This window comes from Scardinius erythrophthalmus (genome assembly GCF_964197995.2).
Source record: "Scardinius erythrophthalmus genome assembly, chromosome: 17".
NCBI lineage: Eukaryota > Metazoa > Chordata > Actinopteri > Cypriniformes > Leuciscidae > Scardinius > Scardinius erythrophthalmus.
In genome coordinates, this window is record NC_138237.1 from 17,529,773 (window position 1) to 17,557,027 (window position 27,255).

The following is a 27,255-nucleotide window of genomic DNA, read 5'->3' on the forward strand; positions in this document are numbered from 1 at the left end:
TTTCCTTAAATAGATTTTTTTTGTTTGTTGTTGCAGCATTATGAAGTTATATGCCATGAATCAAACAATCAAAAAATCTGTTTGGATTAAGATCTGAAAGGACGAAGGAATGACATATGACCTTGGCTCTGGAGAGCTGACTAAAAAAGTGATAAGTGAAAAGAGAAACTCTGAACGGCATGCAGACAACATCTCTACTGACATGATGGATGTGCTGGTAACGAGCCCGTCACACTGGAAACAACAGGGGGAGATAAATACGAGTGTTTGGATGCTGGACTGTGAAAAACAGATGATAGATTCATTACTGTTTTTGTTGAGAATGGCAAGAGAAAACTAATGGGACAAACAAGACACAGAAGTGAATCTATTTTAGTGCTATTACAAACTCAGGTCTAGAAGGGAGGTCTTTACACATTACATTTTAATAGATGGTTAAAAAAGTTGAAAGAATGTTAATAAGAATAAGAAACATACAGACATAAATTCACATTTTAACAAATAATTGCCACCGTTTATTTTAAGAATTAAGAAACCACAAGGATAGAAAATGTCTGTAATTGTAGATCACACGTATTGTGCATGCAATAAAAAGAGATTTTTTTAATCAAATTTATGAAACAGCAGTTTTTAAATCTAAAACTAGTTTAAATCCATTCACTTAAACTGTAATTGCACTTATCAATTACCAAAAAATGTGAAGCACCTAACCTGGAAAGTGAGTCCCATTTCTTACCCTCATAGTTTGTATTTAATACTTATATTCATTTACAGAAATTATCTTGGCTGCATCACAGATTTGTAACACACCACAAAGCATTTGTCCTGAGCCACTTAAACACAAATAAATAACTTGCAGATGGGAGTATTAATCAAGTACAAATACAATTCTGTGCTTCAATAATGGTAGACGTCTTTGTATCAGAGTGTTCAAGATATTTTAAAGCTGTGCTAAAGGTCTTGATTTGACTAGTCCTCTCGTAGATATGCATCTGGGATGTCCTCATCCTCCATTCCAGGGCTGAGGTTTTGAAGCCTTTCACTGTTCTCAGCTTTAGAGTCTTTGAGTTCTCTCTCAGCCTCCAGCATCAGCTGCCGAAAATGTTCCACCTGGGACTGTGCGACCTGCAGACTGCTCTGTGCTGTCACAGAAGCTTGGTCAGCCCCTGGAAAGGACAAACAAGGGTTAGGCTATTACAACATGTGGCCAAATGTCAACGAGTCCCCTACACTAAAGCTGGGTTTACACAGTACGATTTTGGTCACGATTTGGCAGTCTAAGACAAATTTAGCAAATTCTAAAAGATTCCTTTAAACCTAGGCTAAAATTTGAAGTCTCTGATCATTAGTTTGACATGTTCACCGACAGCCGATTAAAACAGCCGTGTCAGAAGATTTGGCAGTGTGACTTCTCTTACAACGGCCATCAAACAATCATCGTTTTTCAAGACAAGCCATGACCAAAATTATCCACGCAATCCCGCGTGTAATGCAGCTCACTCACCGGACGTGTCATTGATTGATTTATGTAAAACTCCGGACGAGTTTTCTTTTGTGCTTCCGTTTTTGAAATCCGTATTTTTAAAACTCAATGTAAAATGCACAAGTGAAGGTAAAGAGGGTATTAAAAGGATATTATAAAATATATTAAAATAGTAAATATTTATTTGTCGCATGTAATTGTATTTATATTTAAATTTATAATTGTAATATTATTACATAATATTAATTTATTTTTTACTGTGTTTTTAATCAAATAAGTACAGCCTAACGCTAAAATGTGGTAACCTGCATTGGTACCTTAAAGAGCTGTTTTTTACTTGATTTAAATGTATTTTGTTTGTATAAATTAATGTGTGTATTTAAATATAAATTTTAAATATATATTATATAATAGTTTTATTTTTTTATTCATTTAAATATTACCCAATCATCCTGATGTTCATAAAGAACTGTTAACAAAAAAAGGTTGTGTAAAGCAGTGTTAACTTAATAGCCTTAAAGGGTTAGTTCACCCAAAAATGAAAATTCTGTCATTAATTACTCACCCTCATGTCATTCCAAACCTGTAAGACATTTGATCATCTTTGGAACACAAATGAAGATCTTTTTGATGAAATCTGAGGGCTTTTTGTCTGCACGTTTTGCAGAAAGACAGTAAAGACATCATTAAAGTAATCCATGTGACTCCAGTAGTCTAACCTCAATTTTATAAAGTGAAACGAGTGCTTTGTTTGCGCAAAAAAACAGATTCCAAACGGATTTGGAACGACATGAGGGTGAGCAAATCATGACAGAATTTTCATTTTTGGGCGAACTAACCCTTTAAACACTTACTCCAGAAAATGAGCACTACCTGCATTGAAGGCTGTCTCTGCTGCCAGCTCTGAGAGATTGATGGCAGTCTTCCAGCAGGATTCAAATCGTTTGTAATCCTTTCTCCAGTCAATTACCTAATTAAATAAATAAAAACTTTGCAATCAATTTCATTAAAAAAAAGGTATATTAATAATTTATTTATAACATAATGTCAGAAAAACAACTACAATGTATTACTGTAAGGATAAATCTAATATGAAAGCTCGTGAACATTAACTCTGTGTTTTTCCAAGTCATTACCTTCTGACGTTGGTTAAGGATGACCTGCCAGATAGCATTCTCCTCCGCAGGAGTAAGTTTGCTGATGGAAGCCACATAGCGCTTGTGTAAAGTCACAAGACTGTTTATAGCCTAAACAAGACAAGTATGTTGGATGATGTTTTTGCAAACATTTTTTAATCATGAAAACAAAAGCATCAATCCACTGTCCAAAATAGCTGTGATTACCTTAACATAACCTGTGAGAGTGTCGAGCAGCGCTAAAGTAGTCTGTGAGAGGAAAGTATTAGCACTGTCAGTGACCAGAGATGATGCTCTCCGTACCAGATCTTCATGAGACAGACCTTCTGGTTTCTAAACAAGACAAAGAGAACAGAGTGAGAGGTTTTTCAAATACCAATTTAGTAAAAAATAACACTAGAGAAGTTTTAATGGCAGACTGTAATGTCATTATATGGTGAAGACTGAGCTTATAAATATTAATTAGATGTGTTGACATTACTAGGTCATCTTCCTAGCCATTTATACATGCCATCTAATTAATATTCATGAGCCTTCACCTTGCTAGGCCACCATTAATAAATGGATGACCTGTGCAGATGTGCTCGACTAAAGCTGTTTTTTTGTAGATGTTTCAAGCCAGCTTTACATTTGCTCTAATATTTTCAACATTGAATAAAATTCAGATTGAATTTCCATATTAAAGGCCCACTGAAGTGCCTTGGAACGCTCAGCTTTGTATGATGCGTTGACGTAATTTCCACTGAAACAGGAAGCTAAGGCTGCGGGATAAATTGAGTGGCTCCTCCCCCTTTTCAAATAGCCAATAGCATTTAGTTTATCTCACAGACTGCAAGTCGTACTTGAAAGCACCATGGAAGCGAATCCAAGCGCTGATGGATTCAATAGTTCATTCTTAACCAACATCCAGTTGGAAAACGGAATATAACTCGAGCGTTTGAGCAACCGAACACACATCTCCAACCCATATTGATCCGTGTTGTGTCAACGTCTTCTTGGCAAGGGGGTATTTTTAGCATAAGGTGCGGGACGCTTTACATTCTAGAGAGCATTTGATTGGACAGAAGATGTGATGAGAAGCTCAAGTCCGTGGTGATGTCTTAAAAATCCGTGATCCATTTTAGCGGAAGTGAGAGATTGTAAGTTTAGTATGCTTATATCTCCTAAATGCGAATTTTGTCATTGTTTTGGGAACACACTAGCTTATTCATAACCTTTAGGCTAACATATTCATACTAAAAGCTAAAAAACTTAAATTTTGATTTCAGGAGGCCTTTAAAAGATGTCAAAACTGAAATGTCAACAGTTTAAAAAGCTGCCATAAAATGAAGTTGCAATAGTTTTTTCTTCCCTATTGTGACATATATCTGAGTGAAACGACAGTGAATTATCAGAAATTACGACATCTTTTGAACTCTGTATTTTATTAAATTAAAGTATTTAAGTACTTTGTTTATTAAATATTAGCAGTTACAACAATCACACAGTGAATGTTCCAGTCACATTGTGATGGTGCAGACCTGGATGAAGGGAACAGCACACAGAGCACCTGAGACACTCAGCGTCTTCCAGTTCTTCCTGATTAGTGTGGGCAGAAGAGCCAGTCTGCGGCTGCTCTGACAGGAGCTTCTGTTCATCAAGGAAGCTGAACAGCTACACAAACAGTGAATTCAAGGACAACACTTTATATACACGACAGTTTGAACACGTCAGGCTAAAATAAAACGTAAAGTAAGCTATTAAATAATAGATTTCAGAAAGTTAAAATAAGAAATATGGGCAACAATGTATATTAACACCAGCCAAAACATCTGATCGAATTTACACAACATATGTTTATGTAACGGCAACTGCTGTTCCATTATTGATGATTGTACAGAAACCACAAATACACTAAGACTACGTTTCATGAAATTAAACAATCTTGAAGAATAAGACGGATAAAAACAATATACAACCTCAGTCCGACAGCGAACAATTTCCTTCTGTACGCCGCCATACTTGTTGAGATGAAGGATGACGATCTCCCTCTGTCGGTGTTGACAGAGAATTGCACCCTGTGGTTCAAGGCAAGCCTTGTGGATATTTAAGATGACTGTCCAAAAAACCTTAGCGAATGACGCACTTATACACGTTTTAAGATGACCGAATCCGTAGCGAATGACGCTCTTTATACACACATTTTCTGCCAGCCTCCTTATTAAATGATTTGTCAGTTGTTAAACCTAATGTTTTACCATTTCTACATAACCATTAAACAATAACCAATATCTTATAGTGATCTATGCTATGTCTATTTGAGCCCATTTAGTTTCATTTTCTCTATCTCTTTGGCAGTCATAACCGCCACAACCAGGTCTGCGAGCATACTTTCACCATAGTTAAACAAAATGCCATGACATTTAGATAGGCCTACAGGAGTATCCTGTTTTGGGCCTACGTGTTTTCTAGTTTGATCATTGTAACCTTATCAGCCCTCTCATATGACCTGAATAACATTGACATGACAAAATGTTGTTTATCTTTTTTCTCTTTTATCCTTTCGATGTATAGTTTCTACATACAGTTTTATGATTTAGGCTTCAAATAATTAGGTAGGCCTAATTATATGTATCTAAAATAAAGACCAAAGGGAGACAGGATTTCAAGTGATTGTATATCATAATATATAATATAATTTCTATTGATCATGAGTGTTGAAGACTCAAGAGTCTTGTAAGACAACCCTCTCATTAAGTGTTTGTGTTTGTGAAGGATTCAGGCCCTGAAGACTTTTAGTGAACCTTTAGTTGTCTCTGTTATTCTTTATGGAAATACCTATTCCCAAACAATCGTATAAAGAAAAACATATTTGTCAGTCTGAAAAGTCAATGTAAATAATTAATGTGATCACTAACTTTAAAGTTCAGGGGAGTTCCATTGGGGGTGTTTGTCGTGATACTCGAGAGCTTTCAAGTCACGAAAGACGCACTTCCTTTTCTAAAAACTCACAGATGGGAAATTATAATGATGTTGTTTGAATGTGGTGCAATCTTTTAAATGCTAGATCTTGCTAGGTTTTAATACTAGATCTTACCTAACATTTTTGGCAATATTATTCACATAAAAAAACTCTTCAAAGCTTTGTTTATTTTAATTTATTTATTATATTCTAATGAATGTACCATTTATGAAAAAACAGGCCACAAATGTAAGGTTGATACAACAAACAGATTAATAATACATGTTTTAATTTGAAGTAGAATTAAAATTAGTTTTTCTTTTTTTTTTAAATCCAGTCGTCACCATCGCACAATTAATCTTTAAATAGGCTAGGCTGCGAAGGATCCACTCGGCCCAGGGAAAGATAGGCGCATTTGTAGGCCGTATATGAATGAGCCTTCGAAATGGGACAGCCTTCGTTGCACCGCGATGACACTCGGCCTTTGAATGCAAGCTTGTGAAGGATGAGACTTCTGAATTAGGATGCAGCTATAAGTAATGTTTTACTTCTAATGCATAAATGCAAAATACATCACATTTATGCAATAAAATGTCAGGTCAGTTCAGGTCAAGTATATTTGTATATCGCTTTTCACAATACAGATTGTATCAAAGCAGCTTCACAGTATTAAATTAAAATAATACAACAAGGTTTGTTTCTAGTGGAATTTATTGATTGATAAAATAAAATAAAATATCCCCAAAATATCCCCAACTGAGCAAGCCAAAGGCAACAGTGGCAAGGAACCGAAAAACTCCATCAAGTGACCTAATGGTGTCCTAAAACTTCATCAAGTGACCTAATGGAGAAAAAAAAAAACCTTGGGAGAACCCAGGCTCAGTCGGGGGCCAGTTCTCCTCTGGCGTTTATGAACTAGAGGCCGGATTGTAGTTTGAACTGTAAGATTAAAAATATTATATGAATGCCTGGCCGAAAAGATGCGTCTTTAATCTAGTTTTAAACTGGGTGAGCGAGTCTGAGCAACGAACAGTATCAGGAAGGCTATTCCAGAGTTTTGGTGCTAAATGTGAAAATGCTCTCCCTCCTTTGGTGGATCTGGATATCCTAGGTATGACCAAAAGCCTCGAATTTATTGATCTTAAAGAGCGCGATGGATTATAGGGCGTTATAGAAGATCCGTTAAATAGACTGGAGCTAAGCCGTTTAGGGCTTTATAAGTCAGTAGCAATACCTTGTAAATAATACGGAACTTTATAGGTAACCAATGCAGTGATGATAAAACCGGTGTTATATGATTATATTTTCTTGATCTAGTAAGAACTCTAGCAGCTGCATTTTGGACTAACTGTAGATTGTTTATTGAGGATGCAGGACAACCAGCTAATAAAGCATTACAGTAATCTAGTCTCGAGGTCATGAATGCATGAACTAGCTTTTCTGCATCAGAAACTGATAGCATATTACGTAGCTTAGCAATGTTTCTAAGGTGGAAAAAGGCTGTTTGTAACATATGAAATATGATTTTCAAAAGACAGGTTGCAGTCGAGTATAACACCCAGGTCTTTTACTGTAGAGGATAAAGTAACAGGACATCCTACGATGTTAAAGTTGTATTGTAAGAGGTTTTGTGGGCGGTTTTTTGAACCGATAAGTATTACCTCTGTCTTGTCTGGATTTAATAAAAGAAAATTACGCGTCATCCAATCTTTTATATCTTTAACACACTCTGTCAATTTGGATAATTTAGCGTTTTCATCTGGCCGTGATGAAATATAGATTTGAGTGTCATCAGCATAACAATGGAAACTAATTCCATGTTTCCTTATAATATTTCCAAGTGGCATCATATATATTGAGAATAATAAAGGGCCCAACACAGATCCCTGCGGCACTCCATAGTTTACTGAAGTTATGATCGATTTTTCTCCATTTAAATAGACAAAATGGTAGCGGTCTGATAAGTATGACCTGAACCAGCTTAATGCTTGTCCTTGAACACCAGTATAATTTTGTAGTCGATCTAAGAGTATTGTATGATCTATAGTATTGAACGCAGCACTAAGATCAAGTAAAACTAGTAAAATGTATGTTCAGTTGTTCAGTTGCAACGTGGTTGGACACTGATAGAAGTCTTGTTTAAATCCTTTGCTTTCCCTTTAATGGTCACATTAAATATTCCTATACCGTGGCTTCTTTTGTCCATGTAATTTTGTTAATGTGATGTTTGACAAACAGGGTTTCTTAAGGGTCATTTTAGGGCTGCTAACATGTTGAATATGTTATTCTCATCATGGGTGTCAAACATTAATATCTCCTGCAAATCAATTACTCACAGGTTAGGTATGTTAATTTTGTCCAAAACAGTACAAATCTAAATGACAACTAATAATCTTCAGCACATAACCAGAAAGAGTGTAAAAACATAGTCCTTTACAAAAAAATAGCAATTACAAAACATTTTTGCTATATCTACGGGCACATTTTACTATGGGAAAATAATACAAACAGATTGTCAAAAAGGTTTAACATGTCTAAATGCTTGCATATTTAATCCGATTTTAGTCTGATTCAACGTACATCTTTACAACAAATTACAAAACATTTTTATCTCATATTATTATCTCAATATCCATGAACATATCCAATATATTTAAATATGGTACCATATTAAGTGCAAATTTTTTAACCATTGCTACTAAACGTTTTGCTTTATTATAACTGGTTTAACTTTACCTTTACCGAATGTGAAGTAGTATTTAAATAAAGAGCTAAAGGCCTGGTCTCTCATGCCATATATAAGAGGACTTAGACATTTAGGGAAAATTATAAACACTATAAAGCAAAAATACATCACATTCAATGAAGTTATATAGTCAGTATAAACATAAATAGCTTCTTGGATAACTCCAACTAAAATGGATGATGCCCCAAGACCCAGCTGTATTAGATGCAACAGAACAGTCTTGTTGGCTTTTTTGGCTGACATTTTATCACAGGAGGCTGTTTTAGCCACAGCAGCTATAGAGGAATAAGAAAAGCTAATAACAAAACACACTAATACAAAAAATATACATGTGAAAGCTATATCGAGTTTCTTATATATCTGCAGTCTGAAAAGAGTAGTTCTTGAGCAGAACAAATTCATTGCTATGTCTGTAGAATCAATAGAATAGAAAATAATCAACTCAGACAGGGACTTAATCAAACCAAAGATCAAAACAACACCGAAAGCTATGTGAGTTCTTTCCAAATTTGTGATTTCTGCATGTCTGAGAGGGATGCAGATGGCCACATACCTCTCCAGTGACATCAAAGCCAGATTTAAGTTAGAGACATGATAGAGAGCTGTTGCAGCCATGAGAAGAACAAGACAGACATTTTTCATAATTAAAATCCTACTCATAGCACACATAAACAACACTACACTCATAATGAGATTCAGTGTATCGACCCAAAGCATGTGACCAAAGAGAATATAGCGGGATGTCTCCTGAAAAACAGTCTTTTTCCTCAAAGTGAAGATCATGACTCCATTGACATACAGGAAAATGACACATGGGGTCACAACCAAAAATGCCTTCATTGGTGCATCTTGATTCAACACCAACAGAGTCTGAGTGAGATTAGATTTAGATTCATTAAAATTAGACATTTTCAAAAGAGTATAACCACAGCTGCTGTTATAGAACACTGAATAGAGTAACACTGCAATATTGCAACGATCCTTGTAACTGCAAATCTACAGTACATGCTTCCCTCACAAGAGCTGTTAAAGGCACAGAGGTCAGAGCATCACATTTTATGTACCATCAAACAGAATCCCAGAGGCTGGGTTGTGTGTGTGTGCGTCACAAATATTTTTAGTTTTAATAAACTTAATAATTGTTTTATTATTGTGTTTTATTATTATTATTAGGCCTACTTAAAGTATGCTCTACTGTGCAATAGTAATATATTTCTGTTATAATTTCTTCAAGTTAGACCGAACTTTTATTTTGACGGCTTGTCTTAAACACCTTAGTGTTTCTGTGTGTATATGACGAATGTATGACATTAGTTTTATCCAGAGCTGTTACTGATCTGTTTTTATCAAATTAAATGCTCGTGATTTGACTCTCATAGCATCTCTGCGATGAAGTTCACATGTGTTCATGTCCTCATAGTGAGACGCTGAAAACACCATGAGCGGCACGCAAACTGTGTCGCTCATTCACAGAGACGCGCAGAACATGCAGTACATCAGTGAATACATCAATGTATTCACTCATCCATAAACCTTATTAGATCCATCAGCATGACAGCAAGTACCATCATTCTGCTCAGCGTCATCAACCTACGCCTTTGTTATTGTAAGAGATTAGCGAACCCTAGCGGCGAAAAAAATTACATATTGTAGCTTTAACAAAATGTTCAATGTCATCAGAATGCAAATAAAAATATACAAAGAATACAAAGAGCTGAAAAAAAAAAAAAACCTAGAGAAAAAGATCATGAGGGTATGATATTAATCTATACATCAGTTACATTATACAACTTTTGTCATGTTATGTTTAAATAAGTTTCAAGAGGTAAGAAATATGTAAGAAGAAGGTAAGAATAATAAGAATAATTGGCTTAAGAACAGGTAAGAATAACAGCCCAGCAAACATTGGTCCGACGGCAACGTCGTGTCCCTGGCCAAAAATAGTCGCGGTATGACGGCATAAATCGATAAAAATATGTAACACAGAACATTTCCTAAAAATGCATTCAGATACATGTGTGCATGTCTACAGTTATCTGAGGTTGCATGTATAATTGTTATTTTGACTTTTAGCTACGTGTAGTTCAATATATACCATGTTGTGTTTCGGGTGAGAGAGGACGTCACCATGGCGACGTCTTTTACACGTGCATTTATAGTCCATCATGACCCTCTATGAAATCAATTGTGATAAAGCTGTGCTTAATCCTTGCGTGGTTAATACTGCAATAATTAATACAATTTTTTATTAAATTAAAGTTTTAATAAGTTGTGTGAATACGTCCACTGACGTCCTTTACACGTCAGTGGACGTATTCACACAACTTATTAAAACTTTATCGGGTGAGAGGACGTCACCTGGCGACGTCTTTTACACGTGCATTTATAGTCCATCATGACCCTCCATCATGGAATCCTTGTGAAATATGCAAAAGCTGTGCTTAATCCTTGCATGGTTAATACTGCAAAAATTAATTTAATTGCCCAAGTAGTTTTTAAGAGGTTGTGAAGACGTCCACTGACGTCCTTTACACGTCAAGGCTGTGAATACACGTCCACTGACGTACACGTCTAGTCAAGCAAGACAGAGGAAAAAAAACCCAGGAATTATCTTTATGAAATACACGAATTGTATACAAAGTAAATATATTTACTTTATCTTGTTTAAATAAATTATAATCACACAGTTCCCAGTGTGGTTAAGTGAATGCAAAGCCTCTGCATTTTAGTCATTATTTCAACCTGATACGTTGTGTTTTTTTTTTTGTTTTTTTTTTATGGAATGTATGCATGTAAAACAGAAATATATCTGGTCACCATTTATGTCTGAGTTGGATGTAATTGCCAAAACTGTGCTGCCAAGATGTAACAAAAGATCTCCCGACATTACCAAATCCCGCGATAGGTTAGATTATCTCACGAGATGTTAACGCGTTTTCCCCATAGACTCACTCCGGAACACTGAAGTTTGAACAACCACGAAGAGAGGAGGAATTGAGGCCCATATTATTAAAAATCTACTGTTGGGTACGTACATTTTGTATTATTAGATTCACGTGCTAGAGTTTTACTTGTTTGACATGAATGAACCGAAAGAAATGATGCCCACCTTGTCAACTGAAATTGGCTAACGTTAACTGAGTTTGGCTAAAATTAGCTAGTGGGCTAAAAGTTGCTTTGAACTTATACGACGGTATACCATAAAGTATGTTTAATGATACAGTCAAAGTTATTACTGTAAATTATTAATGTAGCCTTTTGAGAGTTTCTTTCAGAAAGTAAATTATCTGAAGTAGAATGAAATGTTTAGCTGGATTTGAACATGTATGTTTTCAGTAACTGCTTTAAAATTTTTGTAATTTTAGAATTGCTAAACATGTCTATTCAGGGGACATCACAGCCCACCTGTCTTTATCAGAAATGTCCTGTTCACTTTCTCACTGTTACACACCTAGTTAAGGGTCTTTCTCAAGGGCACCACAGTGGTATTGAAGAGGCAGGGGACAAATGCTGTTTTGAATTTAGCTGAAGACCATAAAAATATTTTGAAAATAAGTGCATGTCATTTACCTCAAATTTTTAATTTTCATTTATTTTAAAAAGAAATATATTCTCTTCCCTTAGATGATGTGAAGAGGTGGAGCCCACATGCTATACAGACACTGAAATTGATGCAGCAATGGCAGAACACCTGAAACACGCTCCAGGAAGAGCTGGGGGTGGTGGATACAAAAAATGAGCCAAACAATGTGTTTAAGGGATAGTTCACCCAAAAATGAAAATTGTCATCATTTACTCAACCTCATGTTTCAAACCTGTATACCTTTCTATGCTAAACACAAAGATGTTTAGAAGAATGTTTGTAACCAAGCAGATGTCGCTTCCCATTAATAATATTTTTTTCTCCAACAATGGTAGTCAGTGGATGCTCTATTTGCTTGGTTACAAACATTCTTCAAAATATCTTCTTTTGTGTTCAGCAGAAGAAAGAAACTCATACAGGTTTGGAATTTGGTGAGTAAATTACATAATTTTCATTTTTGGGTGAACTATCTTTATATAATAATTCAGTATTTTGCAATTGGTATTTTAGTTTGGTTAACAAATCGAGAGCTTAGAATTATAAGGTTCTATCTCCGTTTATTGTAGTTTATTGAGCATCAAAGTTTTTAAACTCGGTTTATGTTTTGTGAGATGGAACCTTTTATTTTATTAATAACTACTAACAATTTTTTTTTTTTTTTTTACAAAAATAACACCCCACAGGCATTAATAAACACCTAATGGATCAGATCGCAAAAACTCAATTTCAACCAAAAGTGGAGATAGAACCTTAAAATTCTAAGCTCACGAAATGTTAAACATTGAAAAAAATAAAGAGAAATTTTGGCTGTTCAATATCAATAAAATGTTGTGCTTAATCAGAACATGCTTCTTTTTTGCTTATGTCCACAAATAATGTGTTATTGTTTTTGATGTACACGTGATTAAAACGTTTTATTGACGTTCAGGTCTGACTGGACCAATTTTGGACCTTTTTAGAACCTTTGTCAAGATGTGTAGGCTAAACCTCAAGACTTGATTGTCTTTCACGATGTTACACAATAGGTGTGTGATTATTTTATATGCAGGCTTATATATACACTTAAATTATGCAACACATTTAAACACATATGACGACGCATTTAGACGTCCAGGGACGCGCAGAAGAGACGTGGAATTCACGGCCAGAAGAGACGTGGAATTCACGGCCAGAAGAGACGTGGAATTCACGGCCAGAAGAGACGTGGAATTCACGGCCAGAAAAGACGTCGGTTCAACTTCCATTTTGGAACTATTTTTCAACCATGACGGGACGTCTCGGACGGACGTCTTTTCAACGGTCATTAAACGTCCAAATGTTTGCTGGGAGGTAAGAATAATAACAGAATAACCTTAATAACAGGTAAGAATAGGTAAGAAATATTAGGTAATAGGGTCCAAAGATATGATGGCAAGTTTTAAAGTTAAGACACTCACACACAGATACAGTATATAACGCATATTTTAAAAACTTTTTTTGTATAAAATGTATATTTATTTTCAACAGTAATGTTAACAGCAATAATAAGAAATGTCTGTCGTAAGAACAGCTGATGATGGACACAGTGCTGCGTTGTCATGGGAACATCCCAGGTGAAAATAATGAGGAAATTACGTTGGCAACCAAATGGCACCCTAAGCACTTGCGGGCTGTGTCCAAATTCAGGGGGTGCTTCTCAATATCCCTCCTCGTTTCCTCGCTCCTCCGTCCTCCAACCTATTGCCCGGAAACCGATCGAGCTCAGCCATCTTGAAGGACATCTCAATTCTATAATTGCACCGCGAGGATCGAGGAGTGAGGAGTGAGGAGGAGTCATGAGCGAGGATACACGGGTGTACCCTATGCGGAAGAGTTTTATTGACTAAACATGAGGCACGTATCAATTCCCCCTTACATCGGTCACAATCATTTCTTTACCTTTGCAGTTATATAAACCACATATCTCACATATTTCAACAGGGTATCTTGCTTTATTATTATTTATTATAAACAGGGCTTGACATTAACTTTTTTGCTCACTAGCCAATGTGGCTAGTGGTTTTCCAAAGTTACTAGCCACACAGCATTTTTACTAGCCACATTTTTGTTGTTGTGAAATTACCTGATAAAAGTTGACTATGGCGTGCTAAAATGTACTTGAACTAGATTTACAACCCTTTTAAATGTAAAACCACTGTATACACCCAAATCAAGACTACATAAATATATAACAATACAGGTCATTATCACTAGCTCTGATAAGGTTGTGTGCAGGGGCGTGTCTAGAGCATTTTCAGTGGGGGGGCCATGCTGGGGCACTGCCTCCAAACGGGGTGGCCGCCAGTGACCAAAAAAAAAGAAGCTAAATTCTACAGTAGCCTATATTACGTAAATCCTATTGATTTTATTATTTTTTTAACTTGAATAAAGTTACTTGTAAACAAATGTAGTAATAAAGCACATTTTTGATTAATTTAGTTTTTTGTTATCCCTATATATCCATTAAGTTAAATTTGAGAGCCAGTGTTTATTATTTTTAGTGTTTCCATAAAACTAACAAGTTTATAAAATAAAAGCAATTTTAATAATGAGCAATTTTAAAATCCCAGAAGCAGAAACGATGTCAATTATTTTCTTTTAATAAGTAGTTTGGCCATTACAATATACAGTAGTTTTATTCACAATCTCTTTCAAATAATAAATAAATAAATAAATAAATAAAAATAAAAAAAATCCCCCCACTGTAATAATTCAAATGGTTTGGCCAAAACATCATAGTGTTTCATTCAACATTTCTTTCAGATTAATTTACAAAAAAGCTGAGTAACACCAGAGACAATTTATATGAGACATGCCACTTCCTCAATCCTCAATACAACTATATAAGGAAAACCCGTAACGGCAAAGATGGCGGCTGTATGCACATGTCCCGCCCCTCCCGCTGGAAAGCCAATCATCTGCTTTTAACAGTCAGCAGCTGACCACTAAGGAGCGAATGTAGAGTGACGTGACATAACTGCCATATTCAACCTGTGCTTTCGCGCTGTGGCTGGCGCTGAGCCAAAGACGGACGCGCTCAGCGCTTGTCATCTCTATCACAACTGTTCAGTGTTTTAACCACATAATGTTTATTTTAGGTTTCAGACATTTAAATACATGTAATTGTTTAAGTGCTGGCACAACACCGGCATTCTGGATAGAGACGTAAATTAAGTTGGTGTCGTGAACGTGAACCCTTGCGCATGCGTAGTAAAAGTATAACCTGTAGGGAAAAAGGCGTTTTAAACCTTATTTTGGGGCAAAGTCATCAAACTTTTTCAGCGATTTTTATCATATTTTACTGCTGTTTCTATACATGCAGTTTTTATGTCCCGGTGACCAGTGCACAGTGCAGTTCTGACTCTCTGCCCAGATAGGAGCCTGGTCTTGTTAGTCCGAAATAGCTGCCCGGAGGCGTTGCCAAGATGGCGGCCGAGTGGCACGACTTGCCTAAAAGGACTTTGGTAACACAGAGTTACACTATAACACTTCAAATGAAAACACCACAGTTTAAAAATAAAATATGGAACCATTACATTGTGCTCTACTAATATATTAAAGAACAGTCTTTAGTTTAGAAACAATAATAGCTGCCAACTTTTGAGTTTAGCTTGGAGTGTATTGTGATTGTCACTAACATTTTAGTAACTAAACTGAATTTTATTAGGTTTAGTGACATGTTACAATGTTTTGGTACAATTTCTGGTAAGCTACACTTTTTTATTATTTCAATTCAATTATTGTGATTTGATTTAATATTGACTCATTTGGATAAATATTAGGTAGGCTACACAAGATAGGCGTTTTTTCTCAAGAAAAAAACAACTCACCTGATGCTGTAAACATACAGAGAGCCCTATCAGCTGGTATAGGCTATTATTTAAGGTTAAAAATAACTCAAATTAAATATAATGCGTACATTTTTTAAAAAATTATAATAACTTTAATTAATGAAATAAGTAAAATTATAATAAATATGTAATATATAACACATATTTAGCTAAATACTCTCTATAGCTATTTTTTTCTTGCCAATGTACTGTAGCCTATTATATTAATTAAATGGCTTTCCTGAGGTAAATGGGACATAATTGTTCTCCAGCTGTGTTATTGACCTCTTCACACTGATGAAAAACACTGATTGATCGATATTATGTATGAGGAATATACATTTCGGTAAGTTGTACTGTATCTTCAGTGTTCATTCATGTTTTTTTACTATTAGCTAGTAGAGATGATCGGTTCACGTGCGCTAGGGATCTGTCACGTCACATTTAACGTTACAAGCGCCAAAACGTTTGAATTTCGTAATAAAATTGACAGAATATGAGAGCTGAGATTTTTTTTATATCATAAGTAACCTGCTCTGTCTAGTCTGTCGGTCTCCGTGTCCTCTTTGCTTCGCGATTTTTCTGTGCGTGAGAAAATGGATGTGGCGTGAGAGAGTGTGAAAATTGCGTGTGTCTCACGGTGAATGTGTGAGAGTTGGCAGCTCTGGAGTAACAGTAGCAGAAAGAGAGGAAAACAGTCGAAAAAGAAGGAAGGCAGACCTCAACTAAAACAGCTGAAACTTCTGGAACTAAAACTTCTGTTTCGGGGCTGACTGGCAGCTCTTTGTTTGGTGTCTTGACTTCACACTCTTGATTGATAAAGTAAAAGTCCAAGTCCGCGACGACCGTTGTTTTTCTGGCGCTGCACTTTATGAATCGCGAACTTCAGTAGAGTCTATAAACTGATGGCCGTAAAATGAACCAATCACAAGACATCTTATAGGGGGGGCACCTGGGGTGGCCAATCGAATTTCAGGGGGGGCCGGTGCCCCCCCTGGCCACCACGTAGACCCGCCCCTGGTTGTGTGTAAAGCTCCTTTTTAAAAATAAAACCATGTATTATGTATTATGTCGCCACATTGCTCCACCGGCATACGACATAACTCCAGCAGGTTCTTTGTTGTCTGTCACTAGCGACAATACTCATTAGGGCTGTCAAAATTGCTCAAAAATTACCTTCGAATATTCCCTCTAAAAAAAACCACATAGCTTATATTCGAACTATTCGAACATCTGGTTGCGCATTTTGTCAATGACGCGCATTACGTCAATAACAGGACAAATTAATACAAAGAGACATAACTACTTGTATAGGTAGTTTATTTAAGTTTAAACATATTTGACAACGTATTACCTACACGAAAACAAGGAAATCAACTAAGGGTGCTTTCACACCTGCCTCATTTAGTTCGGTTGAATCGCACTAGAGTTCGTTTTCCCCATTGGTGCGGTTCGTTTGGGCAGGTGTGAATGCGGCAATCGCACTCGGGTGCGCACCAAAAGCGGACCAAACAAGCGTACCGAGACCTGCTCGAAGAGGTGGTCTCGGTACGCTTCGAAACGAACTCTGGAGCGGTTCGTTTGTGGTGAGAACGTGATCCGACCTCGAACAGAACCAACTGCCAAAGAAATGCGCATTTTTGGACTAAACCAGTTGCCGTAGTCAGCTGCGCTGTGATTATGGGATGAGGAGAAATGTTTGTTGACAGTTTGCACTCGCGGATAAAATTGGATTTGTGAGGAGGTGCAGACAGAGCCTTATAGAAATTATTAACAGCCGCATCCTCGCTTCATTCTCAAATATTATTGTTTGTCTAAAGTGGTGTAAACTATAATAACATATGACCAAGGATACAATCAGCCCACGCAGTCGTCTCTCCATAGTAAACAGTGGCGTGTTATGCACGCGTCGCCTCCTCCTTAAATGACTCGCCGCGTGCATTGAATAAAACATTTTTTTTAAGCCGCATCCTCGCTTTGGACAAACTGTATAATAAACTATGACTAGGGATACAATCAGACCACGCAGTCGTCTCTCCATAGTAAAAAGTGGCGTGTTGTCTGCCGGATTTTCCTCCTCTTTGTTTAATTCCTGGGAGTTCTGTTGGAATTTTACGTTGGAAAAATACGTTCAAGACCCATCTTGCCAACGAGTGATGTGGATGTTGTCACATGACTGCATTTTGGTTCGTTTCATAAACTGATCCGGACTAGAGCGATAAGTGTGGTGTGAAAAGAAACCAAAACGCCTGAAAAATGCTACAAAGTATAATTTTTCTCCCTTGGTCCGGACCAAATGAACCGATCTACAGATGTGAAAGCACCCTAATGGCCAAGACCGCAGACCTCACTCACTCTCGCTCGCTCACTCGCAGGCACTCTTTCTCCCTCACCCTCAACACCAAACGCGAATAGAGCATCTGGCGCGAGTGTAAAGACGCGTTTACGCGCGTCTGGAGGTCTTGCGGCGCGAATGAGGCGCCACGCGCTCTGTGCATAACAGTTTAAAAATGATCAAGAGTTTTATGCAAGCCATTTAAGGTCGCGACTCTTATATAGCAGGCTTCATTCACTGATTGAAACAAATATTATTAACATTAATTGAAGTTTTACAGTATATATAATCGACATTGAATGCTCCGAGCGTGCTGTGCAGTGGTAAACATGGAACTTTTCCTTGACGTGAAACGGTAAATAATCAAACCAGTGGAAGCCTGCAGTGCATGAAACTGCTGTATCAAACCTACCTTATTCATGCAATAGCCTATCTATTCAGTCAGTACAGTAGCCTACACTTTAGTAATGTTTCTGTTTAACGTTTAATAAAATGACTTGTCCCTGACCCCTCAGGCAGCGCACCCACTCGCAAAGCAGACAGCCGCGCCTCTGCTACCGCGGGCGTTTTTCCACATTCGAATATTAATTTTCACCTTCGAAATTCTGTTTTTTAAAACTATTCGAATATATATTCGAATTTAGAATATTCGTTGACAGCCCTATGGGAGTTGTAGTGTCGTAGTGTCACACTTATTTCAGATGCCTTTTGAAAAGACTACAATTATTCAACCCGCCAAAGTGGCTAGTTGGAGTGACTGTGTTACCCGCCACGAGCAAAATCCACCCGCATTTGGCGGGTTGGCGGGTGTTAATGTCAAGCCCTGATTATAAATTTCTTAAATAACCAAACTTCAACAACATAAGGGCAGATCCTTTGAGCGCTGCTGATGACGCAGTGAAGTGACACTTGAGTGATCAAGTATTCCATTGTATAAAAAAAGCTTTCATTCGATTCCTCTGCCCTCCTTTTCTTTCCTTGCAGCCTTCCTTCGCGAGGAAAGGTAACGAGGATGCACAAATAAGAATTGAGAAGCACCCTGTAGCTCAATCCTCCAAAGGCCGCATTTGAAGGCCGATTGCGTCAGCGGAGTGACGAAGGCTGTCCCAAGTCGAAGGATGCTTTTAATGCGGCCTACTGTCAGTGGCTGCGTTCCACTCCACTTTGGCCCTGTCCCAAATGGCACACTCCGGACTTGTGGACTTCCTCAGAGTTACACTTTGGTGACGTCTAGTGCAGACCTATAGGGCCCTTGGCGCAAGTCCACGAGGGCACATTGAGAGGTATTTTTGGGACAGACTCGATCGTCAAGCCGGAAATAACGGTCTGGTTGTTGTTGGAAAGGAGAAATCCCATTTTTACGCTCCGACGTCTTATCTCCATGTTAACTACACAGCCTAATTTTACAGTTCTATATTTTGATATTGTGCATGCCACCTGGGCATTAGACAATAGATACATCATGCTTATGATGTATACATTTGTACATAATAATACATAATGTTCCATTTGAACAAAAATTACAATTTTAACACATAATGAAAATGTGCATGAGTTTCAGATGAATTTACAGGTTTCAATATTCACACTATGTTTGCATATGACATTCGGTTCTATTTATTTAATGAATCATAATGTGATCGTATTATTCAACGCACTATTATTATGTTTGAGACATCAACCACTGGTCGATGACCAAAATGTTTGTATAAACTGTAGGTAACAACTGGTAAAATGTACATCTAGGTCATAAAAACCATAATATTTTCTTCTCAGCCATGTCAACAATTGTCCGTGAGCGAAATCTCCTCCCATCTGTTGTCTGATTGGCCTTTCGCAAGGATTCCTGTGGAGCCTGCATCTAAGCGGGCTTCGCGGAAGACCGCTTCAAAGGTACAAAGGGGGCGCTGCTGAGCACACTTCAGAGTGTTAAAATGCTGAATGGAACGGCCTACGGACTCGTAGACTCGGCGAGCACGTGCAATTTAAGTCCACGAGACCAAAAGTCCACATGAGGTGCGCCATTTGGGACAGGGCATATTAGACACGTACTTGCGAACTTCCCTAAGCACTTCCCCTCGGTGGAATCCCTGCCGCCATTTTGAAGTGTGTTCCACTTTGTGAAGTGGACGAGGGAAGTTTATATGGACCCTCCCTCCCTCGGTCAAAATCGAGTCTACTTCATATGTACACTTCAGGCAGCTCCATATACCACAATGCAACACGATTGTGACGTCAACGTTTATTGCGTTTAATTTAACCCACCACAAACAACTCCATGATATATTAATTATTTAAAAAAAAATTGTTTAAACAACTCAAACACACCTATATATATGTAGAATGCTACATTTAACAATTTCGTAAAAGATTAAAAAAAATTAAACAAATCAACCCCATAGTGGATTCCAAGTGATAAAGGGCTTAGCACGTTCCAATTCAGCCTATTGCAAAGGTTCCGCCAGTAGTGGGCACTCGTACATCCGAGTGAACGAAATGGAGGGAAGTTAGCGAGTGAAGGGCATAATAAAAACAAACTGGAATGCCGTCCTTCTTTCCCCGGGCCGTGAAGGATAGAACGAGGAACCAGCACCAGCCAAGACAAACGAGACAGAGGATGAGCTGATCGATATATTTAGGGAGGACATGAAGTTTCAGAGAGACAGAGCAGGGAGAGAATGGACAGATTGTTTTCTCTTGACAGATTGGTAGAAAAATAAACTTTTGGTTATGTGAATTAAAATTTGTAAATTAAACAATCGTATATTTTTTTTTTGTAAGTTATAATTTGTAAATTAAACAAAAAATAATTTCTGTGCATTGTTTATTTTTGTAATGCAAGTTATAACTTGTAAATGTAATAAAGAAATCATTCTGTACATTTATTTTTGCCATGTGAATTAATTTGTACATTTGATACAAAATGAATTGTTCTATACATTTTTCTTAGAGTATACTTTTTACAACTATTTACAAGATAAGTTACGTTTAAGACAAGAAAAAAAAAGTTTAAATTAACAGTATACATAAAACATATTGGAATAATTTTTTTGTTGTAGACTTTTATTGAGCTGAGCAGGAGGTCCTGGTGGGTCCAGGTCCATGAGACCCTGGTAAGGCCTCTGCCGGTGGGACATCATGACTGGGAGGAAGGCATATTTCCACTGTTCAGCAACAGGTTTGTATGGCTGACTCAGGCATGGGCTGCCATGTCACTGAGATGTTCTCAGAAAGAGGGAAGACAATTTAAGAATAATTAACTCACATACTCAAAAATCAAACCATATAATATTTTAACATGCAAAACGTTCTATGAGCTGAACTCTGCAGGACAGCGGCCTTCCAGGTCCGAACATTGCCTATCCCTGATCTATAAGAAATATTTTTAGTGTTTCTATTATATACTGTTCTTATTTTTTTTAAACAATATCTAATATCAAAATCTAATAAACGTGTAAAAAGTTAGTTTTTTTCATAAAAAGTACAATATTTGCCTCTGAGATTAAGTGGCCATTCATTTTGGCGTCACTTTGACAGCGAATAACTTTACATCTGAGGCGTTTAAAGACTCCATTTGTCCATTATTTATTTCTAAAGAAACACGAAAATGTATAAAAGGCTCCATTACCTTGTATCTTACGTTATGGCCCCGTAGAAGCAGTTTTTGTAAAAATAGGCTAACGATTGCGTCATAACCACGCGACTCTCTGTCGCACAGTAGAGACATTACCGTATGGACAGGAGGAGAAGCTCGCGGGCAATCGGGGGGACGTGGAGGCAAAATGACAAAATAATTAATCAGAATACTTAGCAAAAGTTGCTCCTGCTCCTAGCTCATGGACAGCTCCTACTCACACTCTCCCTCTCTGTAAGTTTCAGAAGGGAATGATTCAGATTTCTCTTGGCACAGCTACTAGAAGACAGAAAGGTTGCTCACGTCACATCTACGTCGTCAAGCTCAGTTTGAGTCTGCGCAGTACGCTCAGCCATCAGGAAGTGAGTGCTTCTAAATGACTTCACTTTTCTCCGTTGAATCCAATGGGGTCACTGTGTCCATTTCTTTTACTGTCTATGCTTTTAACGAGTCTCGGTGCGTTCTTCGAAGGCCGCGTCTTCGAAGGATGTGGTCTTCAAAGGATGCAGCACCTGAATTGGGACTGTCGGGAAGAAGTCTGCTGTGGAGCTCGCATCTGTGTGGGCACAGCAAAAGTACGCATCGAGGGCACATATCGACCACAAAGTCCCAAATGGCACACTTCATATGCACTTTCGGTCTTGTGGACTTACGCGGCTGCCACGTGCGAGTGTCCGTTAAGTCCGTGAGACCGTAGGGTGTGTCATTTTAAGCCTCAGAAGGGTGCTCGCGAGCGCCCCCTTTGCGGTCGATATGCGCCATCGATGCACACTTTTGCCGAGTTCACACTAATGCGGGCTCCGCAGCAGACTTTTTCCTGACAGTCAAAGCGGCATTACGTCACGAATGTGCGGACTCGTAGGAAGACCACGAGTGCTTAGGGTGCCATTTGGGACAGGGCCTTAGCAGCGAGCGAGTGAGCGAGCACCCCTCTGAAACCTAAAATGGCAAATGGGACACCCTACGGTCTCATCGACTTAACGGACACACGCATGAGGAAGCCATTGTAAGTCCACAAGACCGAAAGTGCATAAGTGTGCCATTTGGCACAGAGCCATTGTCTTCCGATGTTCCCCTCGCCAAGTGTGTTCCAAACAGCTACATAATGGCACACAAGTTCCCTGCTCACTCCAAAGTCCCTACTTCAAGGGATCTGTCCTTCGAAGGGAGTAGGGCATAGGGATGCTCACTTCCGTTTGGAATTCCGTTAACATTGACATGACAATATGTTGTTTCTCTTTATTCTCTTTTATCCTTAAAATATTGTTTCTACATACAGTTTTATGATTTAGGCTTCGGATAATATTTTTTTATCTGATGAAATAAAACACCAAAAGGAGAAAGTGTCATTTAGACACGTACTTGCGTATACGTGTGTACAACCCCCCCCCCCCCACACCATTCTGACCGAAATAGTGAGTCATGTCCAGATGTCATTTCTAATGATTGAGTGCTGAATAAGACTCAAGAGTCGTGATAAGACTAACCTCTCATTAAGAAAATTGTTTGTGTTTGTGATGGATTGAGGCCCTGAAGAAAGACGATTAGTGAATCTCTGATGAAATTTAGTTGTCTCTGTTATTCTTTATGGAAATACCTATTCCCAAACAATCGTATAAAGAAAAACATGTTTGTCAGTCTGAAAAGTCAATGTAAATAATTAATGCGATCACTAACTTTAAAGTGCAGGGGAGTTCCATTGGGGGTGTTTGTCATGATACTCGAGAGCTTTCAAGTCACGAAAGACACACTTCCTTTTCTAAAAACTCACAGAAGGGAAATTATAATGATGTTGTTTGAATTTGGTGCAATGACATCCCATAAATGTCATCATGATTAATTCGCACTACTAGATCTTACCTTAACTTTTTGGCAATGTTATTCACATTAAAAAAAAAAAAAACATTAAAAAAGGAAAATTAAAAGTCTGTTCAAAACTTTTACAATGCTTAAGTGCTAATTATGGTATACTCTTCAAAGCTCTGCATTGTTTATTTTATTTTGTTTATTTAATCCTTCCCTTCTTCCCTGTTAGCCATTCTAAAGAGAAGCATTTCATTCCACATAAACACTTTATTTTGTTCCTCACATGTTTTTTTTTCTCACCTTAGTGAATCAGTGAATGAACAGGCCATTACTCACAGTTCATTACTCACAGATGTTAATTCTGTCCAAAACGTTATAAAATAACTATAATCAAAATGACAACTGTAATAACCATAGTCCTTAACAAAAAATTGCAATTGCAAAACATTTTTGCCATATCCTTACATTGTGCTTATATAATACAAACATTGTCAAAAAGGTTTAACATGTCTAAATGCTTGCATATTTCGTCTGATTTTAGTCTGAACTTACATCTATACACCAAATTACACAACATTTTATCTCAGATTATTATTTCAGTGTCCAGGAACATATTCAATATATTTAAATATGGTAAATTAAGCTTAAAAAAAAAAAAAAAAAACCTTGCTACTAAATGTTTTGCTCTATTATAACTGGTTTAACTTTAACTTGAACTTTAACTTTAATTTTACCTTTACCGAATGTGAAGTAGTATTTAAATAAAGAGCTAAAGGCCTGGTCTCTCATCCCATATATAAGAGGACTTAGACATTTAGGGAAAATTATAAACATTAAAAAGCAAAAATACATAACATGTAGTACAGTCACAGGGTCAGTATAAACATAAATAGCTTCTTGGATAACTCCAACTAAAATGGATGATGCCCCAAGACCCAGCTGTATTAGATGCAACAGAACAGTCTTGTTGGCTTTTTTGGCAGACATTTTATCACAGGAGGCTGTTTTAGCCACAGCAGCTATAGAGGCATAAGTGAATATAATAACAGAACATACTAACACAAAAAACATACATGTGAAAGCTATATCGAGTTTCTTATATATCTGCAGTCTGAAGAGAGTAGTTCTTGAGCAGAACAAATTCATTGCTGTGTTTGTGGAATCAATGGAATAGAAAATAATCAACTCAGACAGTGACTGAATCAAACCCATCATCCAAACAACACCGAAAGCTATGTTAGTTCTTTCTAAATTTGTGATTTCTGCATGTCTGAGAGGGATGCAGATGGCCACATACCTCTCCAGTGACATCAAAGCCAGATTTAAGGTAGAAACCTGAAAGAAAGCTGTTGCAGCCATGAGAAGAACAAGACAGACATTTTTCGTAATTAAAATCCTACTGACACCACATATATACAACACTACACTCATCAAGAGATTAAGCGTATCGACCCAAAGCATGTGACCAAAGAGAATATAGCGGGATGTCTCCTGAAAAACAGTCTTTTTCCTCAAAGTGAAGATCATGACTCCATTGACATACAGGAAAATGACACATGGGGTCACAAACAAAAACGCCTTCATTGGTGCATCTTGATCCAACATCAACAGAGTCTGAGTGAGATTAGATTTAGATTCATTAAAATGAGACATTTTCAAAATTGTATAACCACAGATGCAGTTATAGAACACTGAGTCAATACTGAAAAATCCTTGTCAATCTACAGTACACGCTTCCCCAACATGTGTTGTTTAAGGCACAGATGTCAGAGCATCACATTTTAAATACCATCAAACAAAATCCCAGTGGCTGGTTTGGGTGCGTGCGTCACAAGCATGCCACATAGCACACAATAATATAAAAGATTATTCATTGTATAATAATTGCCTGACAATAAATAGCATAGCACAAACAGTTGCGTTGTAATGGGAAAAAGGGCGTTTCTACTCATTTAAAAAATAAATATTAACATTTAAATGGTGGCTGTAATAAAAATATGACGGATCTATTCAAAATATCATTAAAATATTGAAGTAGCCTGCAGGTTAAATAGTAACCTGGGGACACACTTAACGACTAGCTGAAACATTCTAAGACTGAATTGAACACACTTACAGAGTTTCCAACAACTGCTGCAGATTTTAAACACCGACTGAACGCTACTGTCTCTGTGACTCTGCGCATTTGGGCATGATCAGTCGTAAGTAGCCTACCAAATTACATTCATAATCGGCCTTACAGTCGTTAAGTGTGTCCCCGGCTTGAGTTCATTTTTCTAGCTGACTGAACACTGAATGGCTTTTCTGTGGTAAACGTAACATTATGTGACATTGTTTACATGCTGTTTTATCTACGTTTTTTCCGCGGTTGAAACACTAGGCTACTGTATCTTTCAACATACCTTCTGATATTCATTCATGCTTATTTTACACTGTAACTACAGCAATAAAGCAGAAGAGATGTAAGGTCTTTTCTCCATCAAACACACCCTAAACTCTCGGTTGACAAACCTTGCTTACTTGAGGTATGCTGGTTTCAAAAATGCGTGAAGGAGTAAATTCAGCCAACTCAGAGTATGTTCATAGTTAACACACAAGCCCCCGGTTTCACAGTTTTAAGCCTAATGCATGTTTAAGTTGTTTTAACTGAAAGCAACTTGCACTGACATATCTTAAAATATGTCAGAGCCATTGTTTTGTCTCAAGATCCTTATCAGAAATGTTTTTTTCTAATGGATAAGACATGTTTATAAAAGCTACTAATTAGGCAAGAATTAAAGGATTGCGCTTAGTTCAATTAGGACAGGGGTGCCCAAACCTGTTCCTGGAGATCGATCTGCAGAGTTCAGATCCAACCCATATCTAACACACTTGAAGATCTTAAATAGTTGATTCAGTTGTGTTTGATCAGGGTTGGAGCTGAACTTTGCAGGAAGGTCTCCAGAAACAGGATTGGGCACGAATGCTATTCGAGTGTGAAGAGAGTTTCAACCAGAAAGGGAACAAGACGCTGTAGAAAGGGAACAAGACATGACGTCACACGCAGAGCACCCACTACTTTAAAAATGGTGCCTGAGTTACACGTCATCAACTCTTTTGTTTTAAAGGGTTACTTCAGGATTTAGCATTAAGCTTTGTATTAGTAGAAAACCTGTAGTATTTTCGAATTACCATGCTTTCCCCCCTCATATCCCCCTGAGAGGAGAGATTTATGTATTTTTTGTCTGGAAAAAATCCTCCGATGACGCAAAAATCGTCATTTTGCGTCATCGGAGGATTTTCTGTCCAGAGGCTAAAGACTACAGCCAGTAGATGGCGTTGTTCCGCATGTTTTCAACCCGCCCATAGAGGGTGGGATCTCACTCACAGAATGTACACAGTATCAGCCGTCTTTCTTTGGAAGCTAAGCTAGCATGCTCTTGTTCTGTGGAGAAAGCTGAATAATAGGAGAAAGCTGAGTAAGTAGGGGTTACCAGAGCCATGGAGAGAAAGAGTTGCGACACTCCCATAGACCTCCGTTGTAAATAATGGCGGCGCTTTTAACCGCCTACTTCCGGGATTTGAAGAGCGGAATAGTTCTAAACACTGTCATTTTGCCGTTGGACCCCATTCACTTACATTGCTGCGCGTCGAGTTGTTCCAGAGTTAAGTTGTTGAAATATCGACCTCTTTTGAATGGTCAACTGTCTATTTTGTATCAGAGGCCCTTTGCGATGCTTATACTGGTCTTCATTTGTACATGC

General features: G+C 37.6%; 3 protein-coding genes across 3 annotated transcripts; all 3 read right to left on the bottom strand.

The window, feature by feature from the left end:
• Positions 1-353: 353 nt before the first annotated feature.
• Positions 354-4,934, bottom strand: diablob (diablo, IAP-binding mitochondrial protein b). Its single transcript, XM_081390075.1, has 6 exons — positions 4,578-4,934; positions 4,140-4,272; positions 2,827-2,952; positions 2,620-2,730; positions 2,357-2,453; positions 354-1,166 (listed from the first exon to the last, which is right to left on the bottom strand). Exons 1-6 carry the CDS (start codon positions 4,616-4,618, stop codon positions 970-972), a joined length of 705 nt encoding a protein of 234 aa, XP_081246201.1. The 5' UTR covers positions 4,619-4,934; the 3' UTR covers positions 354-969.
• A 3,324-nt stretch (positions 4,935-8,258) lies between these two features.
• LOC308706056 (odorant receptor 131-2-like) lies at positions 8,259-9,215 on the bottom strand (the record flags this gene model as incomplete). Its single annotated transcript, XM_081391442.1, has 1 exon — positions 8,259-9,215. One exon carries the CDS (start codon positions 9,213-9,215, stop codon positions 8,259-8,261), a length of 957 nt encoding a protein of 318 aa, XP_081247568.1.
• Positions 9,216-24,184: 14,969 nt separating this feature from the next.
• On the bottom strand, positions 24,185-25,165 carry LOC308706057 (odorant receptor 131-2-like; the record flags this gene model as incomplete). Its single annotated transcript, XM_081391443.1, has 1 exon — positions 24,185-25,165. One exon carries the CDS (start codon positions 25,163-25,165, stop codon positions 24,185-24,187), a length of 981 nt encoding a protein of 326 aa, XP_081247569.1.
• Between the last annotated feature and the right edge of the window lie 2,090 nt (positions 25,166-27,255).